At 36.8% G+C, this 21,544-nt stretch overlaps 1 protein-coding gene across 1 annotated transcript; it reads left to right on the plus strand.

Moving 5' to 3' along the window:
- The first annotated feature begins 1,410 nt into the window (after positions 1 to 1,410).
- On the plus strand, positions 1,411 to 21,334 carry LOC134650511 (pickpocket protein 28-like). The gene is made up of 11 exons (XM_063505467.1): positions 1,411 to 1,532; positions 2,692 to 2,845; positions 4,984 to 5,129; positions 9,996 to 10,094; positions 11,065 to 11,146; positions 11,640 to 11,703; positions 11,923 to 12,023; positions 12,413 to 12,591; positions 16,605 to 16,724; positions 20,514 to 20,620; positions 21,174 to 21,334. Exons 1-11 carry the CDS (start codon positions 1,411 to 1,413, stop codon positions 21,332 to 21,334), a joined length of 1,335 nt encoding a protein of 444 aa, XP_063361537.1.
- The last annotated feature ends 210 nt before the right edge of the window (positions 21,335 to 21,544 follow it).

The raw sequence follows: 21,544 nt of genomic DNA on the forward strand, positions 1-21,544 counted from the left end.
ATATAATTGACAAGAAAACTTTTTTATTAGTTTTAGAAATTAAATGCCCTTTTTACTTACAAATTTACTTTTTACTTGTTTTAATTTCTTTGAAACTTTTTAAAACTGAAACTATCATTGACTTTTTGAAAGAGACTACCTAAGTAGTTTTTAATTACTTTACTTTTGAGTTAAAACATTGATTTCTTTGTTAGAAACTGCACTACGACGAGTAAGCGTAAGAGTTTTTTCAATCTATTACATTCGTTTTGTGAGTTAATAAGTTTATAATATTTCTGTCCTTAATAAACTAGGCTGAGCAATGAATATGGGTCATAAATGGCGTACAAAACAAGAAAAGTCACAAAAAAAGTCTAAAGGAAAAACGAAAAGCACATTTTTAGAAAACGTCACTACAATTCACGGTACGAATCAATTCCAACTGAAATCAGGAAGACGCAGGGCACTGTGGTGGATGGCGATGGCGGCTACTTTTGTTATAACCGGAATTTTTATAGTGATCATTCAAAAAAAGTTACGCAGTGACCAAATATATACGAAGGTAAGATTTGTATGTCATACTATGAATACATACAGAGTGATATGTGCGGGTTACCGGCTATCTGATCTATGCAATTACGCCAATTACGCGCATTATACACAAGCTTCTTGCTATTCAAACATCCTTACGTATTCTTACTATCGATCCGCATAATATATTATCATTTCACCACGTCCCCGAAAGGTATATACTGTATTTAGGGGAGTTTTCCTTTCATATTTTGTTTTTTACCTTCTAATATGTTCTAACTGCTGATGTGAAAAGTTGTATGATGTGCCAAACGTGACCAAAGTTTTTTGTACCTCGTGCAAAAGCGTGAGCGTCACTCGTGATTCTATTATAATCTGTCGCTACCTCAGAACTCTGAATCAGCACTCACAGTAAAAACGAATTCTGCTCTCTTGTTGTTTAGTTATGACTATTATTTATTCGATTTATTGTAAAGTTCGTTCGTTTGACTTTTATAATTTTTTTAAGTAGGTACATTTTTAAGTTCGAATATAAGGTTCAGCCTGGAGGCAAGCTGTTAGGAGGATCAATTCCCTTTTGGCGGCAAAGCAATATTTTAAGTTTTCGCGACGTGCGGTGCACAGACTCGAGACGGCCAGTTTTCAAAGTTAAGATGGTGGCCGCGGCATGCGCTGTTGTCGGAGAGCGACCATTTTGTGGCTCACGTGGGCATTGTAAGTGTCGAGAGGTTTCTGCTCTGGCGGCTTAGCCAAGGTGACAATAGCTATCGCTTCGCTATCGAATCGCTTTGTGTCTTTCTATCATTCTTCCATAATATTAATGTGACAGTTGCGTTTCGTTCGCTACAGAGCCATGGAGTATGCCAATGCATGTTGTCTACGGGGCCTGGGCGAACTAACATGACCATGGTTTTGCAGGTAGACTCGACCTGCCAGGTGAACCAGGTTCCTTTCCCCAGCGTCAGCATCTGCAACATGAACATGGTGTCCGTGAGAGAGACTGCCAATATCGCTACACTTTTGTAAGTATGGGTTAGAGATGGGTCGGATATTTGGTAATTACTTCTTCACGCTTAAACCGTTGAACCGCCGTATGGTATGAAGATAATGTGAGGCCCAAGGAAAGACGGATAGTTTTTATCAATCATCATCACAATCGTTCCACCAAAACGAAGTTATATATTAACGGCGTTATTCATAACCGTCTGCTAAGTTAATTACAGCTGATGGTCGTCGTTTGTCCCAATTGTCCCTCTCTATGGCATAACGACAGATAGGGACAAACGACGATCATCAACTGATCAAGTTAGCAGCCGTTTATGACTAACGCCATAAATATATACAAAGCAGATAAAAAAATCTCATCCAACGATTTGAAACATTCCCATTTTCAAGAATATTTAGATTTTTATTTTATTTTATCCGCCATTTTATTATTTCAACCATCAAACCATTTTTTAAAGTAATAAAATAAAGCCACGACTACGTTTCACATAAAGGATGACTCATGTTAGACCGGGCCATGTTCAGGCCGGAGCTTCCGGCGCTTCATTTTCTATGGAAAGCATCACGTGATCACCTGTCATCTGTCATAGAAAAGTAAGCGCCGGAAGCTCCGGCCCGGACACGGCCCGGTCGGCCGGTCTAAGTCATCCTTAAAACGTACACGTGTTAAACATTATCAATTTCATAAACGATCCTTCATATTTTACTTTTGCCGGAAATTGGCACAATTTATGTAATTATAATGATATGAGATATATTTACAATAGATTACCTTTGCCTACAGTCACAAAAAAGTATCTACAGATAACAATACAAAACTTTATATTTTCATTTACATATAGTATATTTAAGTCGGGTGACAATGCAATATTATGGCCCCATCGAGCGGATCTGATGATGATGAGGTGGCCATATGAACTTTGTGATAAAACAACGCAACGTTATTTTGTTTGGGGTTTTTAGATTTGTTTCGATGAGTACCTATTAGTTGCCTGTGGAAAATTGTACCAAAAACGAAAGTTTAGGACAACCAGGCCAATTCGAAATTCGAACAGAATAAATGATGTCATATAGATATCATTCTGGTATCAGTGTTCGTTCGAATTAGGCTTTAGGTCGATCTTTGTAGAATTCTCCTATAAGTATAATATTTATTTATTTCTTATTAATTTTCAGAAAGAAACACAACCGAACGGAAAATGAGATCGATAAGTTTCTCGAAGACTTACCGAAACTGACACACAATATAACGCCGTATGCGAACAACGCCACAGAGATAATGAACATCTTAAAGGGATATTATTACACCATGGACACCATTATGGAAGAGGTGAGGTTTGTGGGAACATTAAAATATTCTATTTTATAAATACAAATGAAAACGAGATGTAGGTACCTACTATGGAACCTCGATATCACGAACCTTAAGACATATTACACAAAAACAACAAATACAAATAATTTATTGAGAAAAGTTACAGTGGTTACTCTTAAAGACTAAGAATTCATAAAGACAAGTGATTTACAAATGCCTGAACTAGGATATATTGTTAAGCTATGTTACTAGGCTATGTTATTAAGTTAGACGAGTTTTCGTCTTATAGAGGGTATCGACTTAGAGAGGTTCTTGTATGTTATTGTTAGAGAGGTTACAGAGGGAAAACGAATGGAAAATTCGTATTAAAGAGGTAGCTAACCATACAAACGCGTCAAGTACAATCTTATAGTACTATTCGCGTTACAATAATAGTTATAAAACAAGACATTCAACACACCACAATATAATAATTAAAATAGTTATTTACGATACAAGTGCGGAAAAGAGGAAATTCGAAATGAGTGGCGATAAATTAAAACACGACCGAAGAGAGTTGCGAATTACCTAGTCGCACGTGTAACGCTTTACAGTACATATGGCCCTTTAAACTTCTGACATACACACGAAAAGTGCTATTTTACGCACTAGTGCGGGAAAATAGGGCCTGTATATGTACTGTAAATATATTTTCAATTTATAATTTGGGAGCTAATTCTGGATTTAAGTAGGCTCATTTTACGGTAATCCGAAAACAAAAACAAACACCGAAACTTTGTCGTGTAAAGAGCCGTTTCATGTCTGATATTTATTAGCTCTGGTCGCTCAAAAGTGAGCGCTTCAAAAGAGCAGAGCTCTTTGTCCCATTTAATTACTCAAAGTGCTTTCTTTCGTAAGGTATTGAAGCTACATGGAAATTGAAAGCGATATTCGCACTTAAAATTCTTAGATCAAAAGGTTTAGACTCAGATAAGAACAAATGCACTAAAGTTTTAAGAAAAAACTATGCTAAATCAAAAAAAGTTCGAAAAGCCGGGAGGTGCCCCTATTCGAAGATGAATGTACCTAATAAGAACTTCGTTTTACTCGATCGTTCGACTAACCTATGTTAGAGTTACTAGTATACTATTGTCACCCTGACAAGAGTGACAAGGTACAAAATTAAAATAAAAAAAATCCTTGACCGTTTCGTATTTTATATTAAAATTTAGATGCAACATTCATTGTTTTCGTGCATTCCATTTCAATATAATTTTGTCCCCAACTGGAAAAACCAACATCAAAATTTATTCATTTTAGTCTGTAACTTATTATGCTTCGTTTACTTTTGTACTCAGCTGAAGAAATCATAATTTAAAATTAGATTGAAAATATAACTCGTTGCAATAATATTTAAATAAAATAACTACTGCACTCCAAACCAAAGTTCTTTCAACCGTTTTACAAGTGTTTTTTCAATTTATTAATTTTAAAACAGGACTTTATTAATCACATATAACTAAGTTTTGAAATGTACCTCCTACGTTTCGAGGACGGCGTTGTCCCCGTGGTCTCGGAAAAGACTGGCCAAAATTGAAATCAACATCTTCTATATAGAATATAGCTACGAGAGTTTTTCGAACTGCCCGCACTTGGTCTTGTTTATCAACTTGAACATTATTAACACCCGGGATGTCACTCAGTCGACACACAGCACTAAACATAAGTATTCGATTTTTCAACCGCCAGTATTCTTTTCTACTTTCACTAATAACTGGATTCCATGTGTATGAGTTCCTAAAACCCTCGTCCTGATTGAAATTGCTATGTTTTTTATTTCAATAGCTTCCCCAAAAGAAGAGTATAATGTATAGGACAGGATTTCCGCATTTTTCTACTGTAGAAACGCCGATTTGTGGAAAAGATTTTAGGGTTATGCAGCTCGATACAGTGGTTTGCTCCTGACACCAGTCTCATTTTAAAATTGTATTAATAATGTACCCACATGAATGTATACATGTATGTGTGTCTAGTGCCCACGCCATTTCCTGGGCCATTTCCTTTCCATTAGTTAACCGAACCATTAGAACCGTGGCGAAATGCCGGGAAAACGCGAGGAAGATGATGAATGTTATAAATCGTGAAAATTGAAATCAGTGTTGCATTTTTTCAAGGTTCTTCAAAAATGCGAAAACCTCTTGTTGTACTGCGAGTTTAATAGAAAGGCGAAGAAGTGTATGGATATATTTACTCTGATAAAAACGGGGGAGGGCCACTGCTGCGCCTTTAACTACGCTGCCCTGAACGACGTATCTGAACTGTAAGTAAATATAGTCTGTCAAGCTGGATATGTCAGTAGCAATGTAAAGCAAACTAAAGTATGATATCCTTAGGAAATGAACAAAAAGCAGCAATGTACATCGAATAACGATGAAATGTAAACAAAACAAGACACGTGATTTTCAAACAATTCAAACGTAGTGTTGCTAAACCGCGATTTTTCTGCCGCCTTTTTCTGCCGCCTTTTTCTGCTGACTAGATTTGCTTGACCAACTATAAATGTAATAAGTAGACTAGACTTTGACTTCTGAAAAAAAGGAACTGGCTGTGAATTAAGTGTAACTGGCCTTCATGGGGCCTGTTTACACATTGGGTTAAGTGCGAGTTTCCCCTCTTTACACTTACCCCTCGGCCCTCAGCCAAACGTACCCGTAGTATTGACCTAACTCCCTTTGCAAGTATCACTCTACAAACTCCAACTTAGTCGCTGAATAAAAGCAAACACATCCGTATTTTGCGGAAATAGTTACTTTTTATATCATATATTCGTTTTAGTTATCAAAATTACATCGGTGTAGTAGTCTATGAAATCTGATATTTGGTATTTTGTATCGAAAATCCACCAAGCGATCTAGCATGAGATGCGTACTCACGCGCGACTCCATATTTGAAGTCGCGTAAGATGTATGAAGTCGCGCGCGAGAACGCAACTCATGCTAGACCACCTGGTCTATTTTTCTTGAAATTAATTATTCAGTACCTACCTTCATACATAATTGCGACACTGTTTTATTTTCTAATTTTCTATTTTCTAAAGCTATGCTAAATTTAAATCTGGTACACATTTTTCGCTCGGGGTCACGCCTTCACCTTCACCTCATTAATAGTGAGGGTGTTAAGTGAAATGACCTTTTTTTGCTTGATTAAAGCATGAAACTTGGCACAGTTGTTCCTTATATCAAAATAAGCCGATTAAGATCGGTAGCCCGAGGGACCCCCCGCTTAAGCCCGAGAGGGGGGGGGGTCAAGTAGCGCCCCGCCCGGCTTCATTCTAAAAATTCTAACAGGTCCCGTTTAGCTAATAGGTCATATTTGGTATCAATTTCGGATAAATAAATAACGTAGAATTCATTTCTGGTATAAAAAATTGCAATTTGTTGAAAAAAAAAATAAAAAAACACAAAAAATCTAATTTTTCAAGTGTAATTTTTGTTTTTTATTTATTGTCAAAATTAAACTGCTTAGTTTTTCTACATACAAAAAATATGACAATAAAGCCTATTTAATGCAGATTTTAAAAACATAACTTTTACTAACCTTTATTAAAAGGAAATTGCATAAAAAAAACTTATATCGTCTCGCGCCGGTGAATATCTTTTTACCGACATCGGCATTGATATAGACAACATCCGAAGTGCACACTCTGGAGACCGATTAAATGTATTGTTTATTGTTGTAGATTCTATTATAAAGATAGAAAAGCGTACAATTTTTTTTAATGTGTCGTTCAGTGAAAAAGGGACCTTAAAAAAATTATCACAGCCAGCCTCGTGTTTGTATAGAAGCATACTCGTATTTAGTTAATGCCAACCACTCCATGGACTCCATGGTCCCTGTTCTCAATTAATAAGAAGTAAACTGTAAGTATTCTTTAATATACTTGCTTATTACATTATACCACACTTAAATTTTGCGTCTTGTGTATTAATACAGTTCCTTCCCCCGACACATGAATGGGTAAATTTCGTCATTCACGTATATATGTCAGTTTCAACTTCAACCATATTCTGGCCACAGCAGGGTTGTCAGAACAGTTTGGAAACAGTCGTCTGCTCCTTGCTTTCATTCCGAAGAAGACGGACTGAGCAAGTTTAAAAAGGAACTAAAGTCTGACCCCAAACATATAATCCTATCCTGATAAGGCTGCTTCTATTTCAGTAGTCGATTCATGTAAAGAATTATTTCGGGCATTTTTTAATTATTTTGCAACGGCTTTATCTGTAAGTATCACTTTACTTTGCTTTACAAGGTTATTTCACCTATCATCATATAAAGGTATAATAAAGTTTTGGCGAATGCTATTTATTTACTGCTATTGCTCCATCCTGTAGGAGCTTGAATCCTTGTATCGGCCAGGCTAAAAAGGGTCCATGCTTAGATCTCACTTTTATACACCTTATATTGAATGGGGAACCCGGGTTCAAATTCTAGAAGGCATTTATTTGTCTGTTTAGCGTGAATACTCGTTCCTGAATTACCTATGGATGTTTTGAGTGTATGTATCAAATATATATGATATATATCACGTAGTACCCACATCACAAGTCTTATTGAGCTTACAGTATTACAAGGTCGATCGAGAGAATGCTTGGAATACGAGTACGACTCCTGGTTTTTCAGGGCCCGATAGAAATAAATTAGAGTTTAATTTACCATGACGGTAAGCTTCACTTATAACCACTGATCTTTTAGTGAAACTCATTTCTTTACCACTAGGTAAATCATTTTGAGACACTGTGTTGACAAAACTTCGAAGAGTTAAAAGTCCTTATTTATGCCATCGCGAAATTGTGTAGAGAAACATGTCACAAGTAATGTTCCTCGTGAGATTCCGAATAGTCCAAGAACCATGAAAAGTCCGATTCATTTAATATGATGGCCCTAGTTGCAGATGCTGTAAAACAGTCATTGCAAGGTATTGATACGCACAGTAGACACGAACGTAGTCATAGCAGCTAGACTAGATTCATGCGTGCGAATATTTCCCCAACTTCAGGAATTGTGGGCTCACGTTGACACAGTGGAAAACACAATTATATCACATGACACACCATTGCATCCAGGTCAGGGAATTATATTTTAAGCTAATAAAATTATCTATTCTATAAGCTAAGTAAACTATCTTTTATTTACCCTAAAAGAGCGGAAGTCTTAGCCCTGTTTCGAGCATTCAGTGGAAAGGGGAGAAAAAGTGAATTCGAAGCATGGAATCTGTTCAGAGTTCAACCAAACCACTACAAGGATTCAAGCCCTTACAAGATGGAGCAATAGCAGTGGCTAAAAGCATTCCCCTAAAATACTAAAATGTTATTATATGATCGGTAATAAGTGCAATATTGAAGAAGGCAAGTTACACCGGGATATTGAAATGAAGAGTTGTATAATGTTATACCTGTTCTATGAGATTAAGTCACTGCTAAGTTATTTTATTATTAAATTCCATAATGTATACCTACTTCTAACAAAAGGGAGCCATATAAATGCCCTATTACGCGCAGTGTACCGAGGGGTTGATGTTTAGGTTCAATTCAGACGTTAGTTCGTCGTCAAACTTGCTCAGTCCGTCAGACTTCTTGGGAATGGAAGCAAGAAGCAGACGACGGGTTCGACACTGGTCTGACACCTGCTTAGGTCAGAATATGGTTGGAACTGACCAGAAGTAAATGCAAACCGGAATAAAAAACGCGATGCAACTACATGAATGATGAAATGTACGCATTTATGTGTCTGGGGAAGGAACTGTATTACGACACAAGACGCAAAATTAAAGTGTGGTAGGGTAATTCGCCAGTAACTGGCCACTTTTAGTAACTGGCCACCCAAAACCAAAAATTCATTTTAGGCTAGCCAGTGGCCAGTTATTGAAAGCTGGCCAGTTTTTGGAACCTTATACTAAAATGAATTCTGTTTATAGGTGAATAGAATTCATTTTTAGTTTAGAGCGGCTAGTTATTAAAGCGGCCAGTTACTGGCAAATTATTCTATAATGTAATAAAGTAAGTAGATTAAATAATACTTACAGTTTACTTCTTATTCATTGAGAACAGGGACCATAGAGTCCATGGAGTAGTTGGAATTAACTATGCTTCTATACAAAAGAGCTCTATGATAAATTTTTCCAAGGTCCCTTTTTTCACTGAACGACACATTTTTTTTCTAATCAAATATGATGTACGCCTTTCTATCTTTAATATATGATCTACAATAATAAACAACACATTTAGTCGGTCTCCAGAGTGTGTACTTCGGATGTTGTCTATATCGATGCCTATGTCGGTAACAAGATATTCACCGGCGCGGGACGATATATGTTTTTTTAATGCAATTTCTTTTTCATAAAGGTTAGTAAAAGTTATGTTTTTAAAATCTGCATTAAATAGGCTTTATTGTCATATTTTTTGTATGTAGAAAAACCAAGCAGTTTAATTTTGGCAATAAATAAAAAACAAAAATTACACTTGAAAAATTAGATTTTTTGTGTTTTTTTTTAATTTTTTTTCAACAAATTGCAATTTTTTATACCAGAAATGAATTCTACGTTATTTATTTATCCGAAATTGATACCAAATATGACCTATTAGCTAAACGGGGCCTGTTAGAATTTTTAGAATGAAGCCGGGCGGGGCGCTACTTGATCCCCCCCCCTCTCGGGCTTAAGCGGGGGGTCCCTCGGGCTACCGATCTTAATCGGCTTATTTTGATATAAGGAACAACTGTTCCAAGTTTCATGCTTTAATCAAGCAAAAAAAGGTTCGACCTTTTTTTGTTACTTAAAACCTTAACTATAAGTTATACACGTATATTCACTTTGACATCATTTGGCTTTGACATGGCGGGCCCGAGCCCATTCGTGAATCATTTCATTATTTACCAGCGTACTTGAGGGATGGGAATTGAAAGCGAGCTAATCGATTATCTATGATATTTGACGACCGGTCTGGCCGAGTCGGTAGTGATCCTGCCTATGTAGGCGATTTCCCGGTAAGGGCATTTATTTGTGTGATGACATTTGTATGTTATATACATCGTGCACAACACAAGCCTTCTTGAGCAGTAAACCTTAATCGGCCGTCGATGCACCTTATGACTTTAACAATAAGATTCACATTATGTAATCTGTTCTCAGTTCTCTCCTGCCACACGATGACACCCTGGAGTACTACGACGGCGACGAAGAATCTGACCACGTGTCGGGCACCATCATCGCCACGTCAGAGTCCGGCAGGTACCTGGCACCTGTTTCATTGTGACAATGGTCACAATGACAATTAGCCGTCAACGAAGAGGAATATAACTTTAGAAGTTTGTTAACCACACGGGAAATGTTGACAACATCAACTATTGCAATGCCGTGCGGGGAGGTTTGATATAAAATTTTAGTTAGCGAGAACATACCTATGCATCGAGGCTAGTAATACAATAACTCAAACTCAAAATATACTTTATTCATGTAGGCCTAGCAACAAGCACTTATGAATCGTTAACATAAATATTATCTTAAGCTAATTATCAGAGCAATTTATTGATGTTATTATTCCATAATAATATTGGATTATTATACAAATCAAATTTAACACAAATTTAAGAATTCACAAAAGGATCGTCAAACATGAAAAAAATTGTATAAAAAATACTAGTCTAGAATGTTTCTAGAATAAAATCTAAATGTCAAATAAATAAAAAAAAAAGCAAAAGAAGTACATATATCGGAATATCAATTTCCTCATCATTAATCAAATACACCTAATAAATAAATAATCATTTCGAATAACAATTAATCCCACGTTATTTTATCATTCATGTAGTCTTGTGTGGTATAATAAGCTTTAGAAATAAGTTTACGCTTTACATAATTCTTAAATTTATTAATAGATAATTCAGTAATATGGTTTGGAAGTTTATTATAAAATCTTACACAATTACCCATGAATGATTTTTTTATTTTATGGAGCCGAGTGAAGGGCACTGCGAGCTTATGTTTATTTCTAGTATTAATATTATGAACTTCACAATTTTTTCTAAAATTTACAATATTTTTATGTACATACAGAATATTTTCATAAATGTATTGACAGTGCACTGTCATAGTCAATAGTGAATGGAATCTCGAAACTGTTGAATCAAATACTTGTTGCACGCGAATACGGCAAGCGAGTGTTTGATTCAACTATAGCACCGATACCTGATTGTTCCAGGACGTCGGGTCTCACCGTCGTGTTCAACGTCGAACCCGACGATTATCCCAGCTGGTCCCGTGCCATCAACTACGGCGCGCTGGTACGTACTCTCTCAGAGGTTTCCAAACTTTATGACCCGAGGACCACAGTCACCTGGTCTCACTGTCGTGTTCAACGTCAAACCCGACGATTATCCCAGCTGGTCCCGTGCCATCAACTATGGCGCGCTGGTACGTACTCTCTCAGAGGTTTCCAAACTTTATGACCCGAGGGCCACAGTCACCTGGTCTCACTGTCGTGTTCAACGTCGAACCCGACGATTATCTCAGCTGGTCCCGTGCCATCAACTATGTCGCGCTGGTACGTGTACTCTCTCAGAGGTTTCCAAACTTTTTCACCCCAGGGCCACAGGCTAAGATATAATCCAGACTAAGGTAACATGTCCATTACACATAGTCCCCAGAATCACGTCGTACATAAGTGTGTACTAATTCTCTGTAAAAGAATCATGTTATAGTTTTTTGCCCTAGATCAAAGTAGAATTTGTTTGTAATATAAATATATTTTATGAATGATTATTTTTCCCGTTTCAGATTATTATAAATGATCCAAATGACTTCCCAGAAACGTCTGCACGGGACACGTATGTGACTATAGGTAAAAGTTACAGATTACTCGATCACCGCGTATTGCATAAAAACTCTACAGTAATAGGTACATGAAATTTTAGGAATTTATTGGGAGTACCACTGCGCTTCAACAAGCAACACACAGAAATACCTGTACCCTCTTTTTTGTAGAACCCCATGCTGTAGCCCCTCGAGAAAACCTCGGCAAAGCTCGTACCTTACCCTAAAATCAAATATGCTGCTTCAGGTACATCCGTGGACATAAAGGTGGAGCCAGGAGTGTACCAGAGTGAGGCGGGTGTACGACACGCGTCGCCCGCGCACCGCGCCTGCTGGTTCCATGATGAGGTAGTTTCACCGCTTTGGTTTCATTGCACCTGAAGCTCATAATGCCATTATCTTTATTTGTCCAAATTTTCAAAACGACTTAGTCCCAAAATGCCTGAATGTCATGTTTCCTTCTTGAAATGGCCGACCGTCGTCGTCCAAGTCCCAAAATAAAATCTCAAATGTTAAAAAGTAAATCATAAGATTTAATGTTTTGAAAAGATGTGTCCCGCCGAGTTTCTTGCCGGTCCCGTATTAGGATACTCTCCTCCAGTTTAGACAGGATTTAAATCTTCTCGGACAGAGGTGAGGGGTTAAAGCCGGTGTAGCTTTATTTGGCGTTCATAAGCGCATTGTAATATGCCTACTTGAAATAAAGCTATACTTATCTTATCTTTATCTTTATCTAGGTGGTGCTAAAACACACGGACCGCTACAGCTACGAGACCTGCGTCACCGAGTGTGTAATGGCCAACTTCATCGCGGAATGTGGCTGCACGCCCTACAAGTACCCCCGAGGTTACCACTTAAGTTCTTTCTACTTCCAACACATGGCTGATAATGTGCTAGACGAGACCTGCGTCACAGAGTGATGGCCAACTTCATCGCGGAATGTGGCTACACGCCTACAAGTAGGTGTGCCGTTCTCGAGAACGTACTCCCTTTTGTAGGGGAAATGTTCTCGCTCGAGAATATTTCCCATTGTAAATTGTTACCACTTCTACTTCCAACACATGGCTGATACTGTGCTAGACGAGACCTGCGTCACCGAGTGCGTATGCGAATTGAAAATAATTGTTGCTTATCAATACCTATAGCACTTTTTTTAAAGTACTTAGTCGTAGAAGTATTTTATGCAATGCTTTATAATTGAGCCACTCTCGTCGTGTCTTTTTTAATAGATTTCGGTTCAAATTGTTACTAACGCCACTCGCCTTTTTCGCCCCATCTTCTACACCAAATGTAAGACCAAAATGTACAAATGAACATATTACAATGGAATAATTGAAATAGGTATGAATTACAACTGGTGCATAAAATACTATTAATAGGCCAAAGCCCAGGATATCTTTACTTCATGTAGCTCTCATTTGCATCGGAAGTAGAGCATGTTCAATCGATATAAGCCTGCAGTAACTATCTCAGATTTCGAATTAGAATATTGGTACGTAGGTATTCTAGTGCTTTGATCTGTAGGTAAATATAGACCTACACATTTGTGATTTAGAGTCTATCTATATACTCTATATATACCTACATATTATATTGCAAAGTTGCAATAAGATAAGATAAGATAAGATAAGATGCATTTATTATATCTATTCATTGATTCCATGAGGTGTCTCGTGCAACGTACAAACGCATCTTATTTCGTATAATACCCAATGATATAACTATATAATTATATGATAGGTTATACCTTAATATGAATTCGTAATCAAAGTTTGTAAAAAATGGCTGCCATTTTGAATTTTTTAATTCTTGGAATAATCATGTTAAAATCCGAAAACTTTATTCCACCAGTGTCTGTTCCACAAAACTTTGCTGGGAGTGCCATTGTAATGGATTGTGGGCTCCTTCTATATCGAGTGGTTTAACAATCCAAGGAAAAATCTATCTCCTAAGGCTCCCAAAATATATTCACACCTTCTAGGATTGCGCAAACTCGGATTACACGCATTTAGGACCAAAAGAAAGTATTAAAACGATTTCCAGCTTGCTGGGAATTAATTCATCAAACGCTTTTTTTTGGGTCTTACTTGATTGGATAAAATTGGTTAATTTGATTGAATGTTTGAAAGAAATTTCGCTTCGTTCTCTTCAAAATCCGTTGATTTACGAATAATCCAGAACTTGGTTGGCTATCTAAACTGGACAGTTCCATTACACTGCCACGGGCAGGCTAGCCAATTACCTGCATCGGTAGATTTTAAGATAATTGAAGAATATTCCTGACGCATTCGAACCATTTCTATAGGTACAGAGGTACAGTCAAAGAATTTAATTTCTCTACCATTTCATACCTTATCTCAGTGAAAATCAATATGAAAGTCACTCGAAAGGCTATGCCTGTGAGTAAATTAAGAGAATAGTGGTTGGTCGCTCTTCCATAGAAACGTAGTCCCCATTTTCCACCCTGGATATTGGCATTATGGAAAATATTTTTACACAATTTAATGTATAAACCAGAGCTATGCCTTTTCAATTGACTTTTTTCTCCTGCCGACACGTAATAAATATGAATTTAGTTGAATGAGAAAACTCGGAGAAACTAATTATGAAAGCACTTAAACCTAGAACGAATTTTCGCCTATAAAAACCTAAGTAAGTAGATTTTTCTTACACAACTAACTAAATTAAATCTATACAAATAAGGTACTTACGTAATACTAACGTGTATATTAAAACTCTGAGGAATTGCTATACTTCTTTTATAAACGACATCTATGAATGATTGGTTACCTTGGTTACTAATGCTTCGACACTTGACTGGGTTAAATCCGACATCTTATCTTACCGACATGTAAGTGATGTAAGGAAGCACAAATCCTGTCGCAATATTTCTTGCTAAGCTCGTGGTTCAATTCTGGAATTTTTCGCATGCACGGGTATCAATATTAGCACGAGGGGTTTAACAACAACTTTGCCCCCTTGTCAAAAATAGTTATTTACGATACAAGTGCGGAAAAGAGGAAATTCGAAACGAGTGGCGATATATTAAAACACGACAGAAGGGAGTGTTTAAATCGACACGAGTTGCGAATTCCCTATTCTCACGTGTATCGTACAACGTTTTACAGCACATGTGCCCCTTTAAATATTTGACATAGCAACGAAAAGTGCTTATTTACGCACTAGTGCGGGAAGGAGCACCTATGTACTGTAAATAACTATTTCAGACTTATCTAATTATTTCAGGGCTTAAAATCATTTAATTATGGTACAAGTAACTAAAAGCATGATGTAAACTATGCTAATTAGAGGACTTGAGAATTATCTACTGAATAAACGATTTTGATGTTGTTTTGTTTTTTTTAGATGTGTCCAAGCGGTTCTGCGAGTTAAGAGACTTACCCTGCACGTATAATTTGACAGGTATAAATAACAATTGTTTTTAGACGGGGGTTGCAATCACCTATACTTCGTTTTTAGGGTTCCGTAGCCAAATGGCAAAAAACGGAACCCTTATGGATTCGTCATGTCTGTCTGTCTGTCTGTCTGTCTGTCCGTATATCACAGCCACTTTTTTCCGAAACTATAAGAACTATACTGTTGAAACTTGGTACGTATATGTTTTCTGTGAACCGCATTAAGATTTTCACACAAAAATAGAAAAACAAAACAATAAATTTTGGGGGTTCCCCATAATCCCCATAGAACTGAAACTCATTTTTTTTTCATCAAACCCATACGTGTGTGGTATCTATTGGATTGGTCTTCAAAAATGATATTGAGGTTTCTAATATCTTTTTTTTTCTAAACTGAATAGTTTGCGCGAGAGACACTTCCAAAGTGGTAAAATGTGTGTCCCCCCCCCCCTGTAACTTCTAAAATAAGAGAATGATAAAACTAAAAAAAATATATGATGTACATTACCATACAAACTTCCACGGAAAATTGGTTTGAACGAGATCTAGTAAGTGTTTTTTTTTATAAATGCGGTTTACAGAATACATCTACTTACCAAGTTTCAACAGTATAGTTCTTATAGTTTCGGAGAAAAGTGGCTGTGACATACGGACGGACAGACAGACGGACAGACGGACAGACAGACAGACAGACATGACGAATCTATAAGGGTTCCGTTTTTTGCCATTTGGCTACGGAACCCTAAAAAACGAAGTATAAGCGTTTCCAAAACGCATGTGAAGGATATGTAATGGAGCCCAATTCAAACTCATTGTGTTGTGACATCAAAATGATATCTTGATGATTCTCTCACTCCTTGTGGGTGAGCCCCCATTCCCACAGTCAAAGCTCGGAACCGGTATTGAAATACCTGATACTATCGTTCCAAAACTGTTAATGTTATTTCGTTCATTCCAAAACTGGTTAATTGATGGTTGATGGAACGCGAAACCAAAAAAACGTTCTCTTTACCGTACCGGTACCGGTACCGTTCGTACCGGTAAGGAGAGGCAACGGAATTTAATGGTTCACGGGGAACGGAGACTTCACACCGACGCTCGAGAGACGCCTTGGAGGCTCTCTATGACGAAAGGGGACGAAGTCACGTATCCGCTTCTCCATAAAAACGTAGTCCCCATTTTCCTCTCTGGATATTGACATTATAGAAAATATTATAAATTATACGCAATTTAATGTGTATTAACCACAGCTATGGCTTTCATAAATTTTTTAGACTTTTTCATAATTCAAAGAATTAGGAGCTTTGAAAAAAATTATGGAATGTTTTTCGCTCCCTGATTCTAAATAATAAATCGAAAAAATCAAGTTACAGACCAAAGAATCTGGAATTTCCTGGTTCAAGTAATGAACTTTAAAGGGCCGTCACAATAGATCACTGCTTGGTTGACGTGGCACTCAAAGGCCCACAACACCCCAATAATAATAATCCTCTTAACATTGGTCTGTATTTACAGTGTACGGCAAGAGAGTACCGTGCGACCCGCTCTGCTACGTTGAGTGCCGGGACAAGCGCTACGCTATAAGTAAAAATACCCTACCGTTCCATGCTTCCGACTACCCTAAACTCGACACGTGAGTACCATTCTTTTTTTATAAGTAAAATAATCTTTCATAAACCGACCTACCTAGTCCGACAGTAAGCTCAATAAGGCTTCATGTGTTGTGGCTTAGATGACGATAAATTATTATAATGTTACCGTAAAAAACCGCGCGTTCTTAGTTAAAACTAGTTTTCCGTATCCGCCCATGGTATAATAATATACTCCGCCTGGTACTCTCTTCCGAGATTCGCGAATGACCTAACTGTCACTTGCCTACGTCATCATGCTGTTTACAGGTTCTCAAACTTTAAAATGTGGGAGAATTTTAACCAACGGTGAAAATTATTTTAACGCCATTCATTTTAAGTTATTCATGTAGAAACATAGTAAAATAAAACAAATCTATACTGCCCTTTTCATTCCTACTCTTACAGTTCCGAATAGAACAGCCAACCATTTTCGTAACAAAACATTAATTACCAAACTTACGACGTGAAAAGTTTGGAAAATACTGCGACTGCTGACACTGAGCGAGAAGGAAATAACAATTAACACGCGTTCGACAAGGATGACGGTCAGGGACAAAATGGCGGATTGTCATATGTAACAGCGCTATCCTGTGTTGCCAGTAGTGTAAACAGAATTACCCGAACGTCTGAAATTTCTTTCGTGAATCGGAAGATATTGCTAACGAATAATTAAAAATGACGTGTTATTGTAAAATTTAAGATAAAATACATATAAATGAAAATTATAAAATTATAAAGAAATATTTTAACTTATTAACCATAGATATAATGTACCCATGTAACATGTTATGTTGAAATAAAGTGGCAATGTTATTGTGACGTAGGCAAGTGACACTCTGGGAAGAGAAGACCATGTTTTATTAGACCATGGTATCGCCTTAGTAAAAACGCTTATTCACTAGTTAAAACTAGTTTTCCGTTAGGCCTCGGTGACTTTAACTGGGACTGGTTTTTGCAAAGTGCCTTGGTGAAAACTAAAAATTGTCGCAAAAACTATTTCAGTGAAAACTACCTATTTAACAGCAAAATAAAACCGTTTGACAGTGGCCTCTATTCTATACAAAAATCATCAAACTCATTAATTATAATTTCAGCCAGCGAATACAAATTGCTTTACAAATAGATTTTAACACCAAACCGCGTATTCTGTGGATTTACAGTCTTATTACCAATTCAAATTTCCTGCGTTGAATGAAGAGTTATTACTATTAGTATTCTGTTCAGGAGGACAGTTATGTTTTAATTTTATTATGATATAATTGTTTTGACGGCCCATCTTAACCTAGCCTAGTTAGTAGGATATCCCGGGTTCGAATCATGATAAGGTTTTTTTTTGTTTTTCGCAAATAGGTACGTGTATTTGTTCCTTATTGAGCTTGCCCTGAGGCTAGGTCGATGTGTGTATTATTTCTATTTTGCTGATATCTAAATTATGATTATGATTTCATTTATTAAAATGATCGTGCATTTCGCTTATACTTGTACTGAACTGTACACGCTGTGAACTAAATGGCATCCGTACGACGTAAAGCGTACGTACGTAGTCCATCCATAGTATTCGTTTTGTCAACCCACGTCTCATACGCTCAGACATCAGACGTGCCTAGAATTGGGTTTCAAACCAATAAGGAATATTTGTGTGATATTTACAAATAGCTTTATTTAGGGTTTACCCTTCGTTTATTACTGTGGTGTATGTACACCAATCCTAATGTACCATCAACTAGGGTGGAATGGCGGGGTGAATAGGACAACTTGGGAATAATATTTACCAGATAAATTCTTAAAAACTACCCATGCAAATTGTATCAAGCGATTTAAGGCTCCGTTAACGATTTTAGGGCCATAATGTAAAATTGATAGATTTAGTCGTTGAAATTGTACTCCTTTTGTTACCTAATATCTAAATAACAAGTATTGGTTTCTATTAACACGTCTTCTCATCTTGCCTTTTAATAATCAGGTCCCAAGCGTGCGTCACCGGAAATATATGACGAGAAGGGGCAGTTTTTAAAAATTCATCAAAAAATTATAGTTATAAATTTTAAAAAATGATGTATAAGAACAGTTTCAGGAAATGTTGTAGATTGTTTAAGTATCAAAATTACGTTGAAATTAAGTCGATTTTCACGAAAAATGTTCACTTGTTTTGAAGTAATTTCTGGTGAAAATTGATTTCGTCTAACTTTCATTTACTCTTGTTCAATATCATATAACAAAAATGTAGTCTATGAAAGATGGAGTACAGGATATGTGTAATACAAAATTACCATTTTTAGCAGTCCAAACTTTACGAAATTTACAAATAAGATCGACTAAATCAGTGCTTTACGCGCGTTTACCTAAACGTCCATCAGAAAAAAAATCATTACTAATTTAGTGAGTCAGTTTTCAAAAAACTGATCTGTACAAATGCAAGATAAGAAGACGTGCTAATAGATACCAGTACTTGTTGTTTCTATTACGTAACAAAAGGTGGACAATTTCATCGACTCAATCTATCAATTTTACATTTTTGCGACTAAAATCGATACCGGCCTCTTAACATAAAATTATCAGGTACACATATTTATCATTCCCAATTTCTATCCCTATTCAGCCCGGTTGACGGTAATGCGTTCTCTATGTATACCAACTTTATGAATTTAGTAATCGTTATCAACGTGCGGTTTTCGTAGCAAAGGCAGGGCGGACACGCCATACATCAAAAATGATTTGCGTTTATATGTGTGCGCGGCACGTCTGTACACGCGTCATTGAGTTTCTGACGGAATCCTGACATGCTCTCAGTAGAGCGACTTACGCACACATTCATGTCACAGCCTGTCGCGGGCGAGGTAATCCGAATCGGGGCGGGGCGGTGCGTGTCCGTTCTGTATGATAATACTATTACTTATTCTGTGGCAAAGGGTATGGTTGGCAGAAAAAACAAATACCTACATTTGAATATTCACTTTTGTTATTAACTGTAAAATAAATACTTATCTTAGGATTACACCTCTTAACTCTTTACGGTACAAAACCTTTTCCGCCCAAATATATTTTTAAAACAATGTACCTACGTCAAATGACATTAAATGTCATAAAAATACAACTATAGTTGCGTGCAATATTTTAGAGACTTAAATTAACCTTCCTGTTACTTCCGTTAACGTAGAAAGGTCATTTAGCTATTTAAAATTGATTTTTTCCAATCGACATGAACAACTGACAGCTAAATATGCTGAGCAAATTTTAGTCGTTTATTCAGTATAATTTGGATAAGTGATTATAAATATGTATATAAATCTCATAATTTGTGAAATATATAATGTTTAAAATACTTGCGTATTTGTTTTTTGTTAACCATACTTTGCTACCAACACAGCACGTTGATAACGATCACTATAATTATGATTTACTCCAGCGGTCGGCAACCCGCGGCCCGCGGGCCGCATGCGGCCCGTGAACCTATCACTGGCGGCCCGCGAGCCTCCCTGGTTATTTTGTATGTTATATTGACAAACGACAATGTCTGATAAAGTCATAAATATTAACAAAGTGCGGCCCGCGTCAACTTCGTTAATTACTATGTGGCCCTTTGCTGCTAAAAGGTTGCCGACCGCTGATTTACTCTATCCTCCCGCGGTCGCCCACTATCGTCTTAAAGGGGCCTACAGATTACCAGTCCGCCGGACGATATCAGCCTGTCAGTTAAACGCAAAAGGTGACAGCTCCGAACAAGTGACAGGCTGCAATCGTCCGGCGAACTGGTAATCTGTGGGCCCCTTAATAAAGTACGATAATTATAGGAAAGATGTAAACGTGGAGCATCTCGCGTCCATCAAAGTGTATTTCGGCAAATCTTCGTGCAGCTGCTACAAGCTGGCGTTGCTGATGGACGTCGACTATTTCATCGGTAAGAATACCAGAGGACAGCGACGAAATACAGTGTGTAAATCCAATACGGGCAATAAATTAAACCAGTTATAGAATTTATCCGTCTAATCATTTAATGAGAAGTTTTTTGAGTTACATTTAATTATGACCCCGTAATTATTATCTTTTTAATTTACCGAGGAGCAATGTACTGCAAACATTAAGAAACATAATATGACATGACATTACGAGATACGACCCTTTTAATAGTTACTGCTAACAAGCGTTGACAGTTACTTTAAAAAGCTCGTATCCCGTAACTTAATTGTATGGTGTATTACATTGCGGGCCGAACTATTTTGTATGGTTAAAATTTTCATTGCATTTGTAAGCAAAATCTATCTAAATTATACTTATTAGGTCCTATGCTAACCACCGTTTAAATATTCGCCCGTATTGGATTTACAGTCTGTATAGTGTATACACAGTGATTTTGTTATGACCATACTCAAGGGGTGAATATGTTAGCATTATTCGTATTTACCTATATTGGTATTATTGACCCGGTGTTCAATTAAACTTTTTTTTTTCAGCAACTTACGGAGGCGTGCTCGGCCTAAGTTTTGGAGCATCATTAGTAACTGCAGCAGAATTAATATATTTATTAATTATTGCTATCTCTGGAAAAATATCTCTTATTAGAAAAAGGGGAAAACTGGGAAAATTTGCCAAAGTTTCACCCAAACGCACATAAAGTTTGTCTTCTGGGGATAACAGATTTTGACTACTTTAAAGTTAAAAAAAAAATATACCTAGTGTAATAAAATAATTATAATAATCATAAATTTATTTATTACATGTGTTTGTAAAATTTGGCAATTAATATCGTCTTACACTACAAGTACAGGGGAAAATCTGAAAACTAAATAAGTATAAAAAAGAATAAATCAGTTAAATATGTACG

The sequence above is a fragment of the Cydia amplana genome, chromosome 8, assembly GCF_948474715.1.
Source record: "Cydia amplana chromosome 8, ilCydAmpl1.1, whole genome shotgun sequence".
Taxonomy (NCBI): Eukaryota; Metazoa; Arthropoda; class Insecta; order Lepidoptera; family Tortricidae; genus Cydia; species Cydia amplana.

What these genes read in the sequence shown, in the direction of transcription:
- LOC134650511 (XM_063505467.1), top strand. Translation starts at nt 1,411, where the DNA reads ATGACCATGGTTTTGCAGGTAGACTCGACCTGCCAGGTGAACCAGGTT. An exon ending in GCCACGTCAGAGTCCGGCAG is followed by an intron (nt 10,095 to 11,064) that starts GTACCTGGCACC and finishes TGATTGTTCCAG; the next exon opens with GACGTCGGGTCTCACCGTCG. An exon ending in GGACACGTATGTGACTATAG is followed by an intron (nt 11,704 to 11,922) that starts GTAAAAGTTACA and finishes ATGCTGCTTCAG; the next exon opens with GTACATCCGTGGACATAAAG.